General features: G+C 60.2%; 1 protein-coding gene across 1 annotated transcript in view; it reads left to right on the top strand.

Moving 5' to 3' along the window:
* The window catches only part of TTC28 (tetratricopeptide repeat domain 28), a 533,622-nt gene that overhangs the window by 508,701 nt on the left and 8,100 nt on the right, over nt 1-16,821 (top strand). Inside the window, exons 15-19 of the mRNA XM_045534372.1 lie at nt 8,017-8,196; nt 9,910-10,630; nt 12,448-12,572; nt 14,817-15,048; nt 15,636-15,712. Coding sequence (XP_045390328.1) covers nt 8,017-8,196; nt 9,910-10,630; nt 12,448-12,572; nt 14,817-15,048; nt 15,636-15,712 — 1,335 coding nt within the window. The remainder of the gene's footprint in view (nt 1-8,016; nt 8,197-9,909; nt 10,631-12,447; nt 12,573-14,816; nt 15,049-15,635; nt 15,713-16,821) is intronic.

Here is a 16,821-nt window from a genome sequence, read left to right as displayed (position 1 = left end):
TCTTTACAAACTAGGACAAGGGAAAGCCCGGCCACCAGATACGTGACAGCTCCTTAAAGGCTGCCAGTGGCGCCCTGTGCATCTGCCGCTGTCAGGAGCTGTTTGCAGGGACGGGGACGAAGGTGATGGGGCTGCAGCGAAGTGGGGCGTTTGGTTAGAAAGTACATCCTCAGTTCCTGATATTCGAAAATACTCTCTTGTGAGTCACAAGTCTGAATGCAGTGAAGGAGTTTGGCTGCTTCAAATGAGACAGAGTGAAACCTTTTCAAAGCCATTAAAGTAAATTATCAGAGCAAGAGCTGTTCCTTGGCAAACTGAAATGACCCATTGTATTTCCGTAAAAATGCTTAACCGAAAAGCCGGACTCTGATTAGGAGTCTTCTCCATCCCCGGCTTTATCCATTCATTCGACAAATATTTATTTATTTATTTTTATTTCAGCATATTATGGGGTACAAAAGTTTAGGTTATGTATATTGCCCTTGCCCCACCCCCAACAAGCGTTTATTGACACGTGCTAGGCACACGCTTTCCTGAACCCGAGGGAATGGCCGAGAAGCTGGGCCAGGGCCCCCGTGCCGTCTGCCCACTCACAGGCTGTGCCAAGCGGGGTGGGCCGGCCAGCGCCAGAGGCCGGTGGGCTGCACCGAGTTGTGGCAGGTCGGCCTCGGTGGCCCCTTGGTCTCAGGAGAGTCCAGTCACCCCTCCCGACCAGGCCACCTGGGTGGCGAAGGCGGCCTCGGTCATTCTCCCAGTCCTTGCTGCAAGCAGCCCGCGCCCACTAGGGGGCGACATGACACTGTCACCCGGCCGCTGTCAGCTGCCACACACAGCCAGACCCGTCTCGTTTTCAGTGAGAACGCAAATCAAAACCGAAGGCCCCAGATTACGAATCACTGGCACTTCAAGACTAAAACGATTAGCCTCTTCACATGGGGCATATAATTATTTGAACAACCGCCTGTGTTTAGCCGCAGTCCTGTTGCTAAGGGACTAGGTCAGACAGTATGAAAAGTGGAACAGAATAATATTTTACCGTAGGCCTCGCACCAGTATTTGATTTAATTTGGCTTAAGGGAAGCCCTGTCGTGGCTTTTTCCTGGAACCACGCTGTCCTCTGCTGTCAGGGTGGGCTGAGCACGTCCACTCATCTTCGAGGCGAGCCCGGTTGCATCCGCACACGAGCCGTCATCTGACGTTAGGTCAGAGCCTGTCTGGTCCCCAAAGGAGAAAATGTCACCAAAGAAAAGCGGCAAGGGTTTAGTGTGAAAGGGACGAGGGTGTGTTTGCGTCTATGGCCCTAGTTTTTAATCCAGTTAGAGTGAAGGGTGGTAATCCGGGCTCTGACCTGGACCTTCCACTCGCTGTGAAAGGACAGATCTTGGAGCAGTCCTGGCCCCACAGCCTGAATGGCCAGGGCCACCTCAGAGCGTGCGGCAGGGCCCCCACGTGGCAAGGCCCTGTGGGGCTGCTGTAGGCGGAGCTGTTTGTGCATCCGGGTCCCTCAGTTTGCAGGTGGGGTCTTTGTGCAAAGACAAAAGCTGCCACAATCAAGGGACCAGATTTAGAGTTGGCAATTCCCCAGGTTTGGTCAAGTCACCCTTCAAAAGTCCAGATTTGGGGACCTTTTGGGATCCTTAGAGTTTCGACTTGTTCTAGTTAAAGAGTCTTTATATGTGCCATCCTTATCTTTCTTTCTTTTCCTTTATTTAAATTCCCTGTTTCCTATATTTAAAGTCTTAAAAACCAAGCTTATAGGACAGGTAGCAAGAGTGAATGGTTTGATCAGAAAGAAAAGCACTCTTCATTCACCTCTGCGCGTGATTCACAAAGCTGTGGGGTCACCTGCTCAGGAGCCTAGAAACTTCCTCAGGACTTGATGTTTGTGTCAGTGAGGCTGGTGCACTGCCTTGCCCAACACTGGAGCTCAGGGAATTCTCTGGAGACCTTTCATCTGAGACGGAAGCGGGTGCTGGCTCTGGAGGGTAGCTTGGCTTTGGCCGGGTCACGACCGTGATTACTGCTCTGGGGAAAAGGACTCTCTCAGTGTTTTGTAAAACGCCCCTTGGAAAATCAGGTAACACGATGACGCCAGTTTACCCTAGCACAGATGCAGCAGGAACAAGACTGACCATTTTGGTGCCTGTTTTCTAAACAGATTGGGCGTCTTGGAGATAGCCGGAGGGTGTTTGTCCCTAGAAACAACCAGACCTAGATTCGAGAATACGGGGTGGAGGATGGGGCCCTTGAGACCGGCAGCCCCACTGCCAGGCTGCCTAATTGATTTCTGATTGAGACAGCTGTAGTAATATTCAAATGAGGACAGACGTCACCCAAGGACAACAAGCGTTTCCACAACTGATTAGGAGGAGGAAAAATGGAGGCAATTACTGGCAAGCTGTCTACGGCTGGAACTGACGGTGAGAGCACCCAGGATAAGCGCTTCCCGCAGGTAGGTGGCATCCGCACCTGGCCCACTGCTGTTAGGCCACTGTCACCTCTGCTCTCGCTGGTGTTCGGCAAGCGGCCGTCTCGGCCTCACCCGGGCAGGTTCTGGGCAGGCCAAGGCACTTCTGCCACTGAGGCCAGAAGTCTCCGTTGTGCCAGGTCAGCCAGGATGGAGCGAGAGGTCCCCACACTGCAGAGGCTCCTGTGGCTTGAGCAGTCAGTCCCTTCAAGCTGATTTGGCTGAGGCTGGACCCGGCGTATCAGCCAGGCCCCTCTGGCTCTTGCTGGCCACGGGTCATGTTTCTCCAGCACCCAGACCCCCCACCCTGCCCTTCTTGGGTTCTTCAGACGAACCAATGGGCTGTGGTTTGGCTGACCAGTTGAATGGGTTGAATTTTCACTTTTCCATTTCCGGCTGGAATACAGTGTCTACAATCTTAGTAGGTTTCAGTCATGGCTTGAGCGTTATTCCAGTAGGTATGTGATATTTGTTGACCCTGTATATATCCACCCATCATGACAAAATTTCTCGGAAGCATCACAGAAAATGTTCCTCTGCCTTAAACAGTTCTGTTTGATCAATTAACTCAAAGGTATGAGTCAGGAAAAAATCCAAAGCCCTGTGCAGTGGTTATGGGGTATCCAGATTCCCAGCAGTCCTTTGCTGCTGGAATCCTTGTGGCATACAGTAAAGTACATTTCGCCCCAAATCTAATCAGCCCCAAAACTTACAGACCCAGGGTTTTCCTTTCCCTGCCCCCGGTGATCAGAGGTTTCCACTCCTCTGGCGTGTGGTGCTGTGAAGGCCCGAGAGGCCTCCCGCGTCCTCCAGTACTAGGGACACTCCCGGGCACAGCGCGGAGGTCACGCACTGATCCTGCGCGCCTTGGCGATGCACACGGAGCACCTACTTCTTAAGCCAAAAATGAGGCCCCATGCAATGTGACATTGGATATCGGTGCTTTCGGAACAGCCCAAGGCCTCTGGTCACCATGGATGCATACGGAGGACCCCACTGCCCAAAACGGTCACTGAATCAGAATTCCCCACCCAGACGTTCGGGGTCATGGGGGTTGCCTGGGAGAACTGCAGGCTGGACATTTGACGGCTGGACGACCGCTTGGTGGCGGCTCAGTAAGTGGCTGTGGGTGGCGATGAAGGTGGCGTGACGGGGAGGGAAGGTGGCTGTGGTGCCGTCTGTCTCTCTCGGTCCCGGGGTAACATTCAGGCCTGGCTGCTCCAGGGAGGCCGTGTATGTGTTGCAGCCGCGTGAACGTGTGTGAACGCCACAGGGAAAGGGCGAGTTGTGCTGGCAAAGTGACAAGGGCCCCGGGGAAGAGAATAGTATAAATAGCGGGGACTGTGTCAGCTTATTCCAGCCACCTGAAGACAGGTGTGAATTCGTATTGGACCCCGAGTCTGGAGTGCCAGCGGGGCGCCAGGCGTGGTGGCAGGCGCTCCACACTGCCGCAGCGCCCGCTGTCGCCCAGGCCCGGAACGAGTGGCGTTAGCGCTGTCCTGTGGGTTGGGAAGCTCGGGTGCAGGGACGTGAGTGTCTTGCGGACATGCTGGGAGCCCTACTGCTTTCTCGCCACGCGCCACCCCACCTGCCAACTCCACGTCACTGTCACCGGGAGCGCCCCGACACAGCAGGCTGACCCAGGCTCGGTGACAAAGGCCTCGCCTCGGAACCCCCGCCCTGTTCCCCAGAGAGCACCTTCCCTTCCTGGTCCACTGGACGAGGGTTTCCGTCCTTCTGGAAGCATCAGGAGACAGCAACCACCCGGCAGGCTAACCAGGGAAGTTCGGTATAAAGAATTATCACCCGTGAGAAAAGAGGGACTATGAGCTATAAGGACCATGGCTCTCCAGGGCTGCGGGAGTGTGCCCGAGGCGGGATGCGCACTGGAGAAGGCGGGGCAGGCAGCGGGCCACCCTGTGACCGGCGGGGAGAGCAGTCACTTCCAGCGGCCCGCGTGTGCCGCAGCCCTGGGAGCCCGGGCGCCTGCGGAGCGGGGGGGCTCTGCTTTCCACGTGGGGAGGGCTGTGGGGAGGTCACGGCTGGGCCAAGGGCGCGAGGCGGTGGAGGGACGGTGAGCCCGCGGCTGGGCAGGCTGCACCGGGCATCCTCGCACCCACCGCTGACCCAGGCCGCCAGGAGAGCCCCTTCCTCCTCAGCGCCCCGCACTGACGAAGCTCAGCTCAGTGGGAGAAATGGCTGCACCGGAGTGGCATCCCTGTGGTCGCGGGGCCTCCGGGCCGCCCTGCAGCGCTGTGTGCGGTGGCCTCCCCGCTGGGCCACTGTCGTTCCCTTTCCCACCACCCAGCCTGGCGCACGGCAAGTTCTCTGGTAATGCTTGCTGCCCCGACTCACACTGGCATGGCTGGGGTCGCAGCCCGCAGGGGAGAGTGACCGTAGCGCCCTTGGGGACCTAACAGGTCCGAGTACACCTGGCCTCCACGTCTTGTTCTGCTTCAGAAGATCCAATTTCTAGAAACTTCAGAGGTCAGAAAACCTGAGTCTTTGTTAGCATTTGTCGGGCTCTGTTAGTTGCCGCTGCCAGGCCGACGCCTGGGCCATTTCACCTCTCGAACCCGAGACTTAAGGACCAGCTGGTGCCCTGTCCGTGGCCGACAGCCCCAGGCGCGGGGCGGTGTTTCCCGGAACGTCTCTGCCCTGGAATGTCACCAACAAAGTGCAGCTGGGACGGAGACGTCGCCCTCTTTTCACGTTCAGGTTCACGGTGGGTGGGAGCTTGTCTTTCTGTGCGAGGGCCGCGCCCACACGCCAGGGGCGGAACTCGAAGCCAGTGTCCGGGCATCTTCTCCAACGCGTCCTGTCACTTTCCCCCGCCGCCTCCTAACGGAGCTGTCGGTCTGCCGTCCGCCCCGTGTCCCTGCCAGCCCGCGCCTTTCGCCGTCCCCCGCCTCCTTTCACGCTGCCTGGACAGGGTTCCCATCCGGGGCCTCACCCAGGGTTGTACGCACGTGCCAGGCTCGGTGCCAGCTGCTGGGCACTATCCCCCTCCTAGAAATTGGGACATGAGGCTCAGCGAGCAGCCGTCCGATCTCCCAGGCCATGGCTTTAGACTTTCCCTCGCCCCGTCCCCTCAGGTCACTCTCACCAAGTCCCGGCCAGTGTCCTTGTCCCCTTTCTTGGTGTCCCTTGCCTTGGTCTGACTCTCAGCACAGCCGCCTCGCGCAACACAGGCTGCCTCCCAGTGCGTCGTGGGGCTCAGCTGGAGAAGGCGTGGCAGGTCCCTGCAGCCAGTGAGGGCCACCTTCGTGCCTGCCCTGCAGGCTCCACGGTCTGTCCCCTCTCCAGCCTGCCCAGGCCGGGCCTTCCCCAGCCCTCGCGTGCCGGGCAGCCTCCTGGGAAGGGCTCGGCTTCGAGCGCGGGCGGGCACCCACCCGTCCGGGCCGACGTTGCACACTGCTGCGGGGCCGTTATATTTGACGTTACTGAGTGTCACTCAGTAATGGCTTCTGTGTACACTTTGTGTTTCTAAGCATATCACCGTAAGCTCACAAGCAGGGACTGTGTCCTAAACTTACCTGGCGCCCTGCAGTCCACAGTGAGCGCCAGTGCTGATGGGAAAGCCGAGGCCCGGCTTGCGACAGTGACTTCCAGCAACAGGGCCACATGAGGTGACCCTTCCCTCCGTGGAGTGTCAGAGAAGACACACGCGCTGCCTGCAGGGACGTGCGCTCGCTGGGCTTTAGGCTCGTGGCTCAGAGGGGAAGGTTTTGGGGGTGGCAGCGAGTTCCCGCACAGACACGCTGCCAGCTCCAGCCTCAGCGCCCGTCCCCTGACCTGGCCCCGCTGCTGTCATGCCCAGAGACTTAGCCACAGGTGGCAGGTGTCCCGGTGAAGGCAGTGGCCTGTGGGATGACACCTGACAGAGACCTGCTGGGGTTTGGGTGAGCCCAGCACCTTGTCACAACAAGGCCTGGTGACTCTGGGACAGTGGAGGGCGGGTCCAGTTTTGCGCGTGGAGGTGGCTCATGCCCCACGTTGCCCACATCCCAGGCAGCAAAGCTCTTGCTGAGCAGTGAGCGATCGTCTCTGTCGTAGCCACTGACCCCATCACCAAGGTCAGGACACCATCAGCTCTGCCACCGTGGCCGGGGCCAGGTTCCCTGGCACAGGCTGACAGCATGGTGACACCACCTCAGAGCAGCCCCCTCGAGCCACATCCACCTGCCGGGGCCTCAGGTGTGGCCCAAGGAGGGGTCGCAGGGCCCAGCTGCTTACAGCTCTCCCCGCCTCCCTGTGCTGACCCGGAACTGACCCCCAGACAGCGTGGGGGTCACTGTAACACCCCCACTCCTGCCTTCCTGGATCGTACACTAGCTCATTCATCCCTTCTTGGGAAACACTGTCACTCTTAAAGCAAACCAGAAACGAATCGGCCTGATGATTTTTATTTCTGCTTTCTTGAAATGTAGCTAGAATTTTTTTTTTAAATAAAGAAAAAACAATCATAAGGGGTTCGTAGAGACTGAACGTCCCGCCAGGCATGTGTCACTTTGGGTTAGCTGAGTGGCTCTGCCACCCTCAGCCACGCGCCCACAGCGGCACGTCAGATGGGTCAGGCGAGCACACTTGCTTCCCCAGGCACAGCGGTGCCCTGGTGGGGACCCCACTTGTCACCTCCCCTCGGCAGACGGGCGAGGGTGAGGGGAGCCAGCCCTGCCCCGTGGCACCTGGTACGTGTGGGCTCGGGGACCCCGGACCTTCTTTCCCTGCGGGCCCTGGGCCTGCGTAGACCCGTCTCCCCGCTGCTGCCGCGGACCTCACTGAGACTCGCGTTGCCTCGGGCTCCGTCCGCGGCCCTTGCAGAGAGAAACGTGTCCGCAGAGAACAGGGATGAGCAGCATCTGCAGCGGCTCTGCCCGCACCCCTCCCCCGCGTGCTCACGCAAGGCCTTTCAGGAGGGATGAACGTCATCGGTGCATTGGATCCCCCAGTGTCCCCAGAGGGAACAAGTGGGGACAGCACCCCCAGGCCCAGGGCTAAGGGTCCGGTCCCCTCAGAGGACGAGCACAGCTCCTCACAAAAGGTCACAAAAGGTCCTGGAGCCCAGCCCCGCGCCCCTACTTCTCCAGGGATGTCATCCCAGCCCCCAAACCTCCCATCTTCACCCTGGGTTCCAGCCCCTCATCCACTCACAGTGGAAACGGATCCCGCTCCGGTCCAGTCCTCGTCACGCGCTGAGCGAAGTCGTTCCCACGCTGTGCTCAGGGTGTCCGTGCCGGCCCCTGGGTGTTCCACGACCCGCAGAGCTCTTTCTGGGACAGCCGCGCTTCGCATTCACTCCCTGCCTCCTGCAGAGACACTGGGTCCGGCTGGGTCGGTCTGTGGCTTTGTGGGCCATCCCCGTTGGTGACCGGTGACCCTGTTCTCCCACCTGGCTCCAGGTCGCCTTCTCCTCGGGGCCTGTGAAGCAGACGGAAGCCCCCGCTGAGCCGGCCCAGCCCGTGCCCCATGTCCCCGCTCGCTATTGCGTCTTGTGGCCCGTTGCCCGGGCCGTCCCGGCACGTCATCCCCTCTGTGTTGCTCTGCAGGGCCTGATGCACTCCAGCGGCCCGGTGGGCCGGCACCGGCAGCTGACCCTGGTTCTGGAGGGGGAGCTCTACCTCATCCCCTTCGCCCTCCTGAAGGGAAGCTCCTCCAACGAGTACCTCTACGAGCGCTTCGGCCTGGTCGCCGTCCCCTCCATCCGCTCCCTCGGGCCGCAGTCCAAGGTAACGCGCACGCTGGGGGGCGCCTGGCGCTCGGGGTCTCGAGGCACAGTCTGGCCAGACTGGGCCGTGTGATTAACGCGTGGGCTGTGATCCCCGCAGAAGTGTCGATGTTATGGTTTGCTCCCAGGTAGGGTGACTTCAGAGTAGGCCTGTCCAAAGGACAGCCCTCGTGACCCTGGCAGTTCCTTACTACCTCAGGACGCCGTGAGTTTTCACATTTCTAAGTTTCTCTGCTGTGACATTGGGGTCACGAGCTGCTTAGAGACAGAAAGCCAGGCCTGACTGGGGACCTGAGGGAGCTGTCACCCAGTGAGGCACAGCAGACGCCATGCTGCTCACCCCGGGTCTCCAGCCGCCCACCGGCTGGGCACCAGGTGCCACCCACAGGCAGGGATGGCAGACAGTAACAGTGCTGTCGGGGGGAGGAGAGGCCAGTATGCCGTGCAGGGACTCGGGCCTCATTTAGCAAGCAGAGTCTGGAAAGAAACATCTGTGACAATCAAGAGGGCAGCAGTGGGCCGGCCACAGTCACGGGTCTCGCCCCACAGCCGCCCGGCCCTGCCCACCGGGGTGGAGGGACTTTTGAGCCAACCCCGAATCCTCTTCCCCTTCTCCAGACTCTCCCGGGCCGGGTCAGGAGCGGAGGCTGCAGCCGCCGCGGACCCGTCCGGGCCTCTTTGTTGGCCGCGGTCGTTGGCTCGGCCTAACAGGGGCCGGTTTCTGCCTCACAAGTATTTGGAGATCTTACTTTTGACCACTTCTGTTGCTTTATAGTAGTTTTCTGATAGAATCAGTTCAAAGCGAAAGAAATGATTTTCTCCAAGTTTCTCAGCTTTCCGTGGCCGATTCCATGACTCCCAGAATCCCAGACGTGCAGCAGGCTGACCCGGGTGTGGCCACCCAGCGGTCCCCACGGCTGCTCACAGCAGCGCCCCGGTGTCAGGCGCTGCAGCCCCCACACAGCTGCTATCTGCTGACAGCAGTAAGTTAGCTACTTGCCACCTTGGCCAGGGATGCGGAGAGTCCCGTCTCCTGACCGGCACCCGGGCTTTCTCCCACCCGGAGTAGAAGGCGTCCCTAAGCAAGAGCATCAAAAAGTTACTTTGAAATAACTTGACACTTGATGGTTCTCAGAAAGGATCAAAGTCATCACGGTGAAAAATCAGAACGTATTGCTTCTTTATGCTGGTTCGATAATTCAGTGGTATTTTTTACTTTGCAGCACATAAGGTGGAAGGGAACTGTCACCTCAGTACCCAGAGCTTCTGAAGGATTGAATTGCCCCTGAGAGTGACTTGCTTTTTTGCACAATTTAACAAAGTCGCTCCTCAAAGCCCCTGACATACCAGGAGCGGGTGTTCCTCTTACGTGGGGCAGTGCAGTCTCGGGCCAGGCGGGCCGCCCCGGCCACCCCAGCCTCTGCCGTGCTGTCCCCTCAGCCCCCTCCCCCAGCCCTCTCAGGACTTGACGACAGGAAGTGGCCCTCCTGCCATCCTGTCCTGATTGTTTCTAAGAGCTTGTCATGACAGCTGTGATTCTAAGTCAGGCACCTGTGGCAAGATGAGGAGGAGCAACTAGAGTGAGTGAGGTCACGGGGGGACGGGGCCGAGCAAGACGCGGCAGGCGGCAGAACTGGCCCCGCGGTGCTGGGCCGGCCGCTGCGGGCAGCCTGGCTGCTCTGCCTGACGGGCTCTGCTTGTCGTCCCCTCCTAGTCGCACCTGAGGAAGAACCCGCCCACCTACTCCAGCTCCACGTCCATGGCGGCCGTCATCGGCAACCCCAAGCTCCCGTCGGCTGTGATGGACCGGTGGCTGTGGGGGCCGATGCCGTCGGCCGAGGAGGAGGCCTACATGGTGTCCGAGCTGCTGGGCTGCCAGCCCCTGGTGGGCAGCGTGGCCACCAAGGAGAGGGTCCTGAGCGCCCTGACCCAGGCGGAGTGCGTCCACTTTGCTACCCACATCTCCTGGAAACTGTCCGCCCTGGTCCTCACGCCCGGCGCGGACGGCAACCCCGGCGGCAGCAAGAGCTCCTTTGGCCACCCTTACACGATCCCCGAGTCCCTGCAGGTGCAGGACGACGCCAGCGACGGGGAGAGCATCTCGGACTGCCCGCCCCTGCAGGAGCTGCTGCTCACGGCCGCCGACGTCCTGGACCTGCGGCTGCCCGTGAAGCTGGTGGTGCTCGGCTCCTGCCAGGAGTCCAACAGCAAGGTCACGGCCGACGGCGTCATCGCGCTGACGCGGGCCTTCCTGGCCGCCGGCGCGCAGTGTGTCCTCGTGTCTTTGTGGCCTGTGCCGGTGGCCGCCTCCAAGATGTTCATCCACGCCTTCTACTCGTCCCTGCTGAACGGCCTGAGGGCCAGCGCGGCCCTGGGGGAGGCCATGAAGGCCGTGCAGAGCAGCAAGGCCTTCTCACACCCCTCGCACTGGGCAGGTGGGTGCGCGGCCGCCGCCCTGCAGCTGGGGACGGGCAGGGCGGGGCGGGGCGGGGCAGCCACGCAGGATTCAGGGAGAGACCTCGTGCGCTGAGTACCTTACCTTCGGCCAGACGACCTTTTTCCTACTATGATATTAAGGTCATTTTTTAGACCAGGGAGCAGAAGTGTTCGCCATCGGAGTACGAATGTAAAACTCCTGATATTAGTGCACACGGGATGACCTACTTATAGCACCCCCATTGAAACCGTGACTGTGGGAAAGAGGTGTGTGGTGGAAAGACTGGATTTGGTCGTCAGAAGACTTAGGATTGATCTAGATCCATGTCTTGGCTGTGTGACCTGAGATAAGTTACTTACCCTCTCTGAACCTCAGTGTCCTCAGCAGTAACAAGGAGATGATGGTGCTGATGGCACCGCCCTACCCACACGGGAGAGGATCTGTAGGGAGTGCACCGAACGTCTTGTGACGCGTGGGGCCCTGCACATTCTGGAAGGCCAGCAATGCTTGCTGTTAGTGCGCCTGCCTGCAGAGGGCTCGAGGGGTCTGGGAAGTGACAATGGTCTGGGAAGACACAATGTTTCTGTGACAGTTGGTCCCAGGAGAGTGAGAAGGCAGCACCCAGCTGTGTTCAGAGCTGCCTCTCAGCTCTATATGACACCTGCCTCCCCTGGGTCCCCGGGGGGAAGGTGTCTGCAGCAGCCCCCAGGGGCTCAGCTGTGCAGGACACCCTCCTCAGTGCAGACTGAACCCTGGGCCCGTCCCCTCCCCAGTCAGGGCCGCGTCGCTAACACACCTTGTGGTCCTTAGGTCTGTGTCTTCTCTCGGCATTGGCCCTGCCACCCCCCAGGCAGTGCAAAAGGCCCCACAGTGGCTAATGACAGTCCTGACCCGACTTCAGGAGACAGAGAAACACCAAAAAATACTATTTTCTTAAAATCAATCCAGCTGACATGTTCCCATACTGCTGGTGTCATTTTCCAGAGCTGGGGAAGCCTGCAGTGGAGCCCTGGTGTCGCCAGGCCCAGGGGCCACTGCCCACAGGCCCCTGCAGGCCCGGGCGGATGGGCCAGGTTGTTGAGAAATGGAAACATTTTGTTTAATTCACAAACACAACACAGCTGTAGAGTTTTGCAAAGAGCTATTCAAAACACAACAGAATGCATCCTGTTTCCTCCAGTGGCTGAAGAGAAAACGTTCAGCTGGTCCAGCAGGCACATGCCTGGCCTGCTTTTCCCGTCTCTGCCGGGGGCGGGTGGGCAGGCAGCAGGCACAGGGGGTGCGGGCTGGCCATGGTGCCACCCTGCTTCCGCTCCCGGGATGCGGAACTCAGAGGGATCCTGCCGGACTCCATTCCTGTTCTCATCACACGATGCGTGTTTTATGCTCCCGGCATCAAAAGGGGTTTGGGGCCCCCCGAGTCCCACAGAACGTGCTGCAGGGTTGCGGGAACCTGGGCCGACTCTCTGCCTGGCCCTGCCTTCCTGCAAGGGCCCCTTCCCCTCCGTGTGGGTCTCCACCACGCGCTTGCAGACACGGGGGTTCTGAAAAGGGTCTTTGTTTCGTTTTACCGATAGACAATATAAAAGTCACGGCTTTGTTCTGGGAGAAGCAGTTTTTAATGGTGCCGCCCTGTTATCTTTAAAACAGCTCATTCTCTTAGAATCCCTCTCCCCGTATGATTTGGGGGCAGGTCCCCTGCCCGGGCCCTGCCCTCGCTGCGGGTTCATCCTGGGACCTACGTGGGCCGCAGGAACCGGGCGGGGCTGGGGGTCTCCGGCCGCCCACTGAGGCGCCCTCCCGCGCTCTCCGCAGGCTTCCTGCTCATCGGGAGTGACGTCAAGCTGAACAGTCCCTCGTCGCTCATCGGCCAGGCCCTCACGGAGATCCTGCAGCACCCGGAGCGCGCGCGGGACGCCCTGCGAGTGCTGCTGCACCTGGTAAGGGCCCGGTGGGCACCCGCACCCGAGCGCGGCTGCGGCTGTGTGCGAAGGGGACAGGGGACACGAGCGGGTGGAGGACACCTCGACTGGGGCAGCGCTGACTGGCTTCCGCAGCGTCCCCAGGGTGACGGGGTGGGCCCCGTGTGCAGCGTCATCCAGGGCGCTGTGGCCGTCCTCGCCAGGACCCCACAGCCCAGCTGCTCCAGCCGTGCAGCTCTGGGCGAGTCACTTTGGCTCTCTGAGCCTCAGTTTCCTCATCGGAAGGGGGATGATAAAACTTTAACATTTCAAGGTCATTGTGAGAAAATGTAAGTACCTGGCCTGTAGCCGAGTCCCGGTAGCTGGGAGATGTTATTATCCTGTAATCAGGTGGCACCAGCCCCCCCAAACTCCGCTGGAGGAAGAGCCCAAGTGTGAGCGAGCCCCGGCCAGCCGCCCGCTCTGTGGAGCCGGGCGAGGGACACACGGAGGCCCCACGTCCTCATCTGCTCATTTAAAAGTTATAAATTGAGTCAAGAAACGGCGACATAAAACTTGTTCTGTCTTTCCACCTTGGTAACAACCTGGCTGGAAAGGCGGTTTCAAATAATGCAGAGTCTACACCACAAAGCCCAGCCCAGCCCCAGCCCGGGAGCCCCCAGGGCACGGCAGACGCCGGCCACCGCCAAGCTCTGTCCACACCCGATGCAGACAGCCGCCCCGGGGCCACCCTGTGGGCCGGTCGCTGCACGTCCTGGCTCCGTCCCTGCTCGAGACAGAGGACCCGGGGCAGAGCCTGCACAGGGCTGGGAGTGGGCTGGCGTCTGGGTTCCAGGTGGGCAGGTCCCCTTGGCCATGCAAACTTCCTGCCTCATGGGGACGCCCACGCAGGGCCTTCTAGACCCCTCGTACGTGGGCACAGGCGTGGCGGCTCCCAGTGTCCTTCTGACGACATATGAGTTATGCACAAGTCTTAAGCTTCGGTTTTGCCCGAGGGAGGTTTCCTCGGGCCTGCGGGTCATGTGCGTGTGAAGGGGTCGGGAAGACCCTGCCCGCACACCTCCCGCAGCTCTCGAGCCAGGCCTGAGGGAGCCCTTTCGGCCAGTGCTGGGAGCTGTCTCTGCTGATGTCCCCTGGGTCTGCAGACTGCTCAGAGCCTTTCAGTGGCTCAGCACCAGGCCCCTTCTCAGCTCCCTGTCGCCCCCAAAGTCCCTCCATACCTGCCACCGCCCCTGACTGCTTTTCTTGGTTGGTGGAACTGCTGTCTCCATTCACTAGGGCGTCCTTCCCCCAGGCCAGGCCTCAGCTGCCCCCACTCAGCCTTGAGGACCCCACGGCACATTGGAGGGTTTTCTCTGCTTCCTTGGCTTTATCTCCTAGAGTGGCTGTGGCGGCTGTGGGTCAAGTTCACCAGCCCCCACCTTCTAACTACCCTGCGTCTCCTTCGCTTCAGGGGGCAGCGTGTCTCCAGGCCCTTCCGGCCCGGGGGACTCGGAGCTGGTCGCCTCCTGCCCAGGAAGGCTCGCTCCCCCTTGGCTGGTGCGAGTGCCCACTTCTTCCTGCCGGGGACACCTGGGCCCCGGCGTCCCCGGGTTTCACTGTAAGAAAAGCCTGGGGTGACACTTTGGACAACTGTCAAGCCCCCCCAGGGAGAGCACATGTGCCCCACGGGTGTTCAGTGCCTCAGGACGGACAGAAGTTTCCCTGCAGAGAGGCCTGCGGGGGAGGCCGGGTCACAGCTGTCGTGGAGGGTTACCATCCTAGTCACTTGAGGGAACTCAGCGCACAGATGCCAGGCAGGAGGACGGGGGGTGGGGGGGGGGGTGGGCCCCGGGAGGGGCATGTGGGCGGGGGCAGGGCTCTGAGCGGGGCAGCCAGGGTGTCTTAAAGGGCCCGTGGGTTCATCCTGGTTAGTGGGAGCCACTGTGTGGTTTGAGGGAGGCACCTGACCTGAGGTTTGTCTTTGGACAAATGGCTTTCGTGTCCACATGGCGGGGAGCCCGGAGGCAGGGCCGTGGTGTAGGGCAGGTCCAGAATTCTTCAGTTGCACCTGCCCTTGCTGGTTCCGACTATGGAATCCTTCCTGTCTGCAAACTCCCTTGCAGACGCCCCAGCGTCGTGTCCTGAGGCCGGGTCACTGGGCTGCCGGGGGTGGCAGCAGTCAGCCCTGCTTCGCCCCTGGGGCTCTGTGTGCCCTCAGGGTCACCCAGAGAGAAACCCAGGCTGGCCGGGTCTCTGACTCGCGCCCCGCTGCCCCACCAGGTGGAGAAGTCCCTGCAGCGCATCCAGAACGGGCAGCGCAATGCCATGTACACGTCGCAGCAGAGCGTGGAGAACAAAGTGGGCGGCATCCCCGGCTGGCAGGCCCTCCTCACTGCCGTGGGCTTCCGGCTGGACCCCCCGGCCAGCGGCCTGCCGGCAGCCGTCTTCTTCCCGACCTCTGACCCGGGCGACCGGCTGCAGCAGTGCAGCAGCACCATCCAGTCCCTGCTGGGTGAGCCGGGCGCAGGCTGCGGGGGGCGGGGCAGAGGCTGACGGCAGCTGCGGCCCCTGGGTGCGTGAGGGTGCTGGGCTTGTTGCTAGAGAGCTGGGCACAGGCTGTCCTCACTTAGAGGAAACAGTGCTTGTGACCCGATCTTCGTGTCTGCAGCGGCGAGGCATCCGTGTCGAGCAGACTCTGCCTTGGCTTGGCCCCTTCCCAGGGCGGCACGAGGCCGTGTTGGCACACGCTGCAGCCCACACTGTCATGGCAGCGGGGCTCTGACAAAGCCGTGTGGCCAGGGGGACACTGGGTGCTTGACTCGGAGGGAGCGGTGCTGCCTGAGCCCCGAGGTGGGGTCTGGGAACGTGGCTCCGCCTGGAGGACTGGGCAGGGTCAGCACGCGCCCCCCTGCCACCCACCCTCCTCAGAGACCACTGTCTCCTCTCCCGAGTCACACGTGGATGCACGTGTCCCGCTGTCCTGAGCTTTTGAAAAATTCTACCGATGCTGAGTATTTTGGGCTCTTTCCCCCGGGACGGTGGCAGAATTGTGGGTGCAGAGGCCCCTGAATAACTTCCACTCCCTTCCTCTTGGTTTAGGTCTGCCCAATCCTGCCCTCCAAGCCCTCTGCAAACTCATCACTGCCTCGGAGACGGGCGAGCAGCTCATCAGCCGGGTGAGTGGAGCCCAGGCCTGGGGCTGTGCGGAGTTGGACAGGCCGAGTGCCTTGGCCCTAAAGAGGGGCCGGCGGGCGAACATGGTCTCCTGGGCTCTGTGATTAGGAGGAGAGGCGGGGCCGGGGGTAAGGGAACGGCCCTCCCTGGTACGTGCTAGGCACAGAGGGCAAATTCTCACAGTGTTCTCTCTGGGTGCTGAGCCCCGGGGAATCGAGGGCCTTTAGAAGATGCTCTTGGGGCCCCTGTCACCTGTAGTCCAGGGCATTTCCTGAACTCTCCATGCAGTGGTCTCTATACCTTGTCACCCCCACCCCCAACTTTTGCAGCTGACTGACAAGTGTCATGGCCCCTGCCCTAAGCCAGCAGGAGCACAGCCAGCGCACGGCATGGCCACAGGTGTCCGCACTCACTCTCTGGTCAAAGTCCGCACCATGCTTGAAGCAGAATAGTCACCGAGGCACAGCAGCGAACACAGCCAGCTCCAGCACAAGATGCTGCACAGCAGTGTTTACAGATGTGCTTTCTTTTAGGAAAATGTAGATCTAATTCTGGAATCTGAGGATTGTAACTCCTGGCATCACGTAGGCCCTTCCCAGACTCCCTGCTGACTCCACCCTGGCCAGTGAGGGTCCGGGACAAGCCCCGGGGGCAGCCTGAATGCGAGGGCTGCTGGAGGGTGGAGCAGCCCTTGAGGAGCACAGAGCAGGTTTTTCAGTTCATGTTAGACTGTTATAATTTGAGGAAGTAACATGCATTGTTATTAGACATACTTGTCAGCAGGTTTCAGTTTAAGGAGCCACATTTCCATGTGGAGAGACAGCTGCTCCGTCTAGGATTGATCTCTGCGTTCTGAGTGGTGCCAGGAGCCTGCTCTGACCGGCGGCTGTTTCCACTGGGATTTGTAACACAGACCCACTCAGTGACCTGTCTCCTCCTTTGAGTTCATTTTGCAATAAGTGTGTTACACCTCTTGATGAATAGCATCAGGAAGACGTTTCCAGAACACTGCATATTGCAACAAACATCCTGAACCCAGGAGGTCTAGAGGACTGTGTTCTACAAAAAGAGAAAGCAAGAATTACATTGCATTTGCAGGGTTAGGCTGAGA

This window comes from Lemur catta, chromosome 21, assembly GCF_020740605.2.
Source record: "Lemur catta isolate mLemCat1 chromosome 21, mLemCat1.pri, whole genome shotgun sequence".
Classification (NCBI taxonomy): Eukaryota; Metazoa; Chordata; class Mammalia; order Primates; family Lemuridae; genus Lemur; species Lemur catta.
The sequence above is the reverse complement of the archived record's forward strand: the minus strand, read 5'-3'. Positions and strand labels throughout refer to the sequence as shown.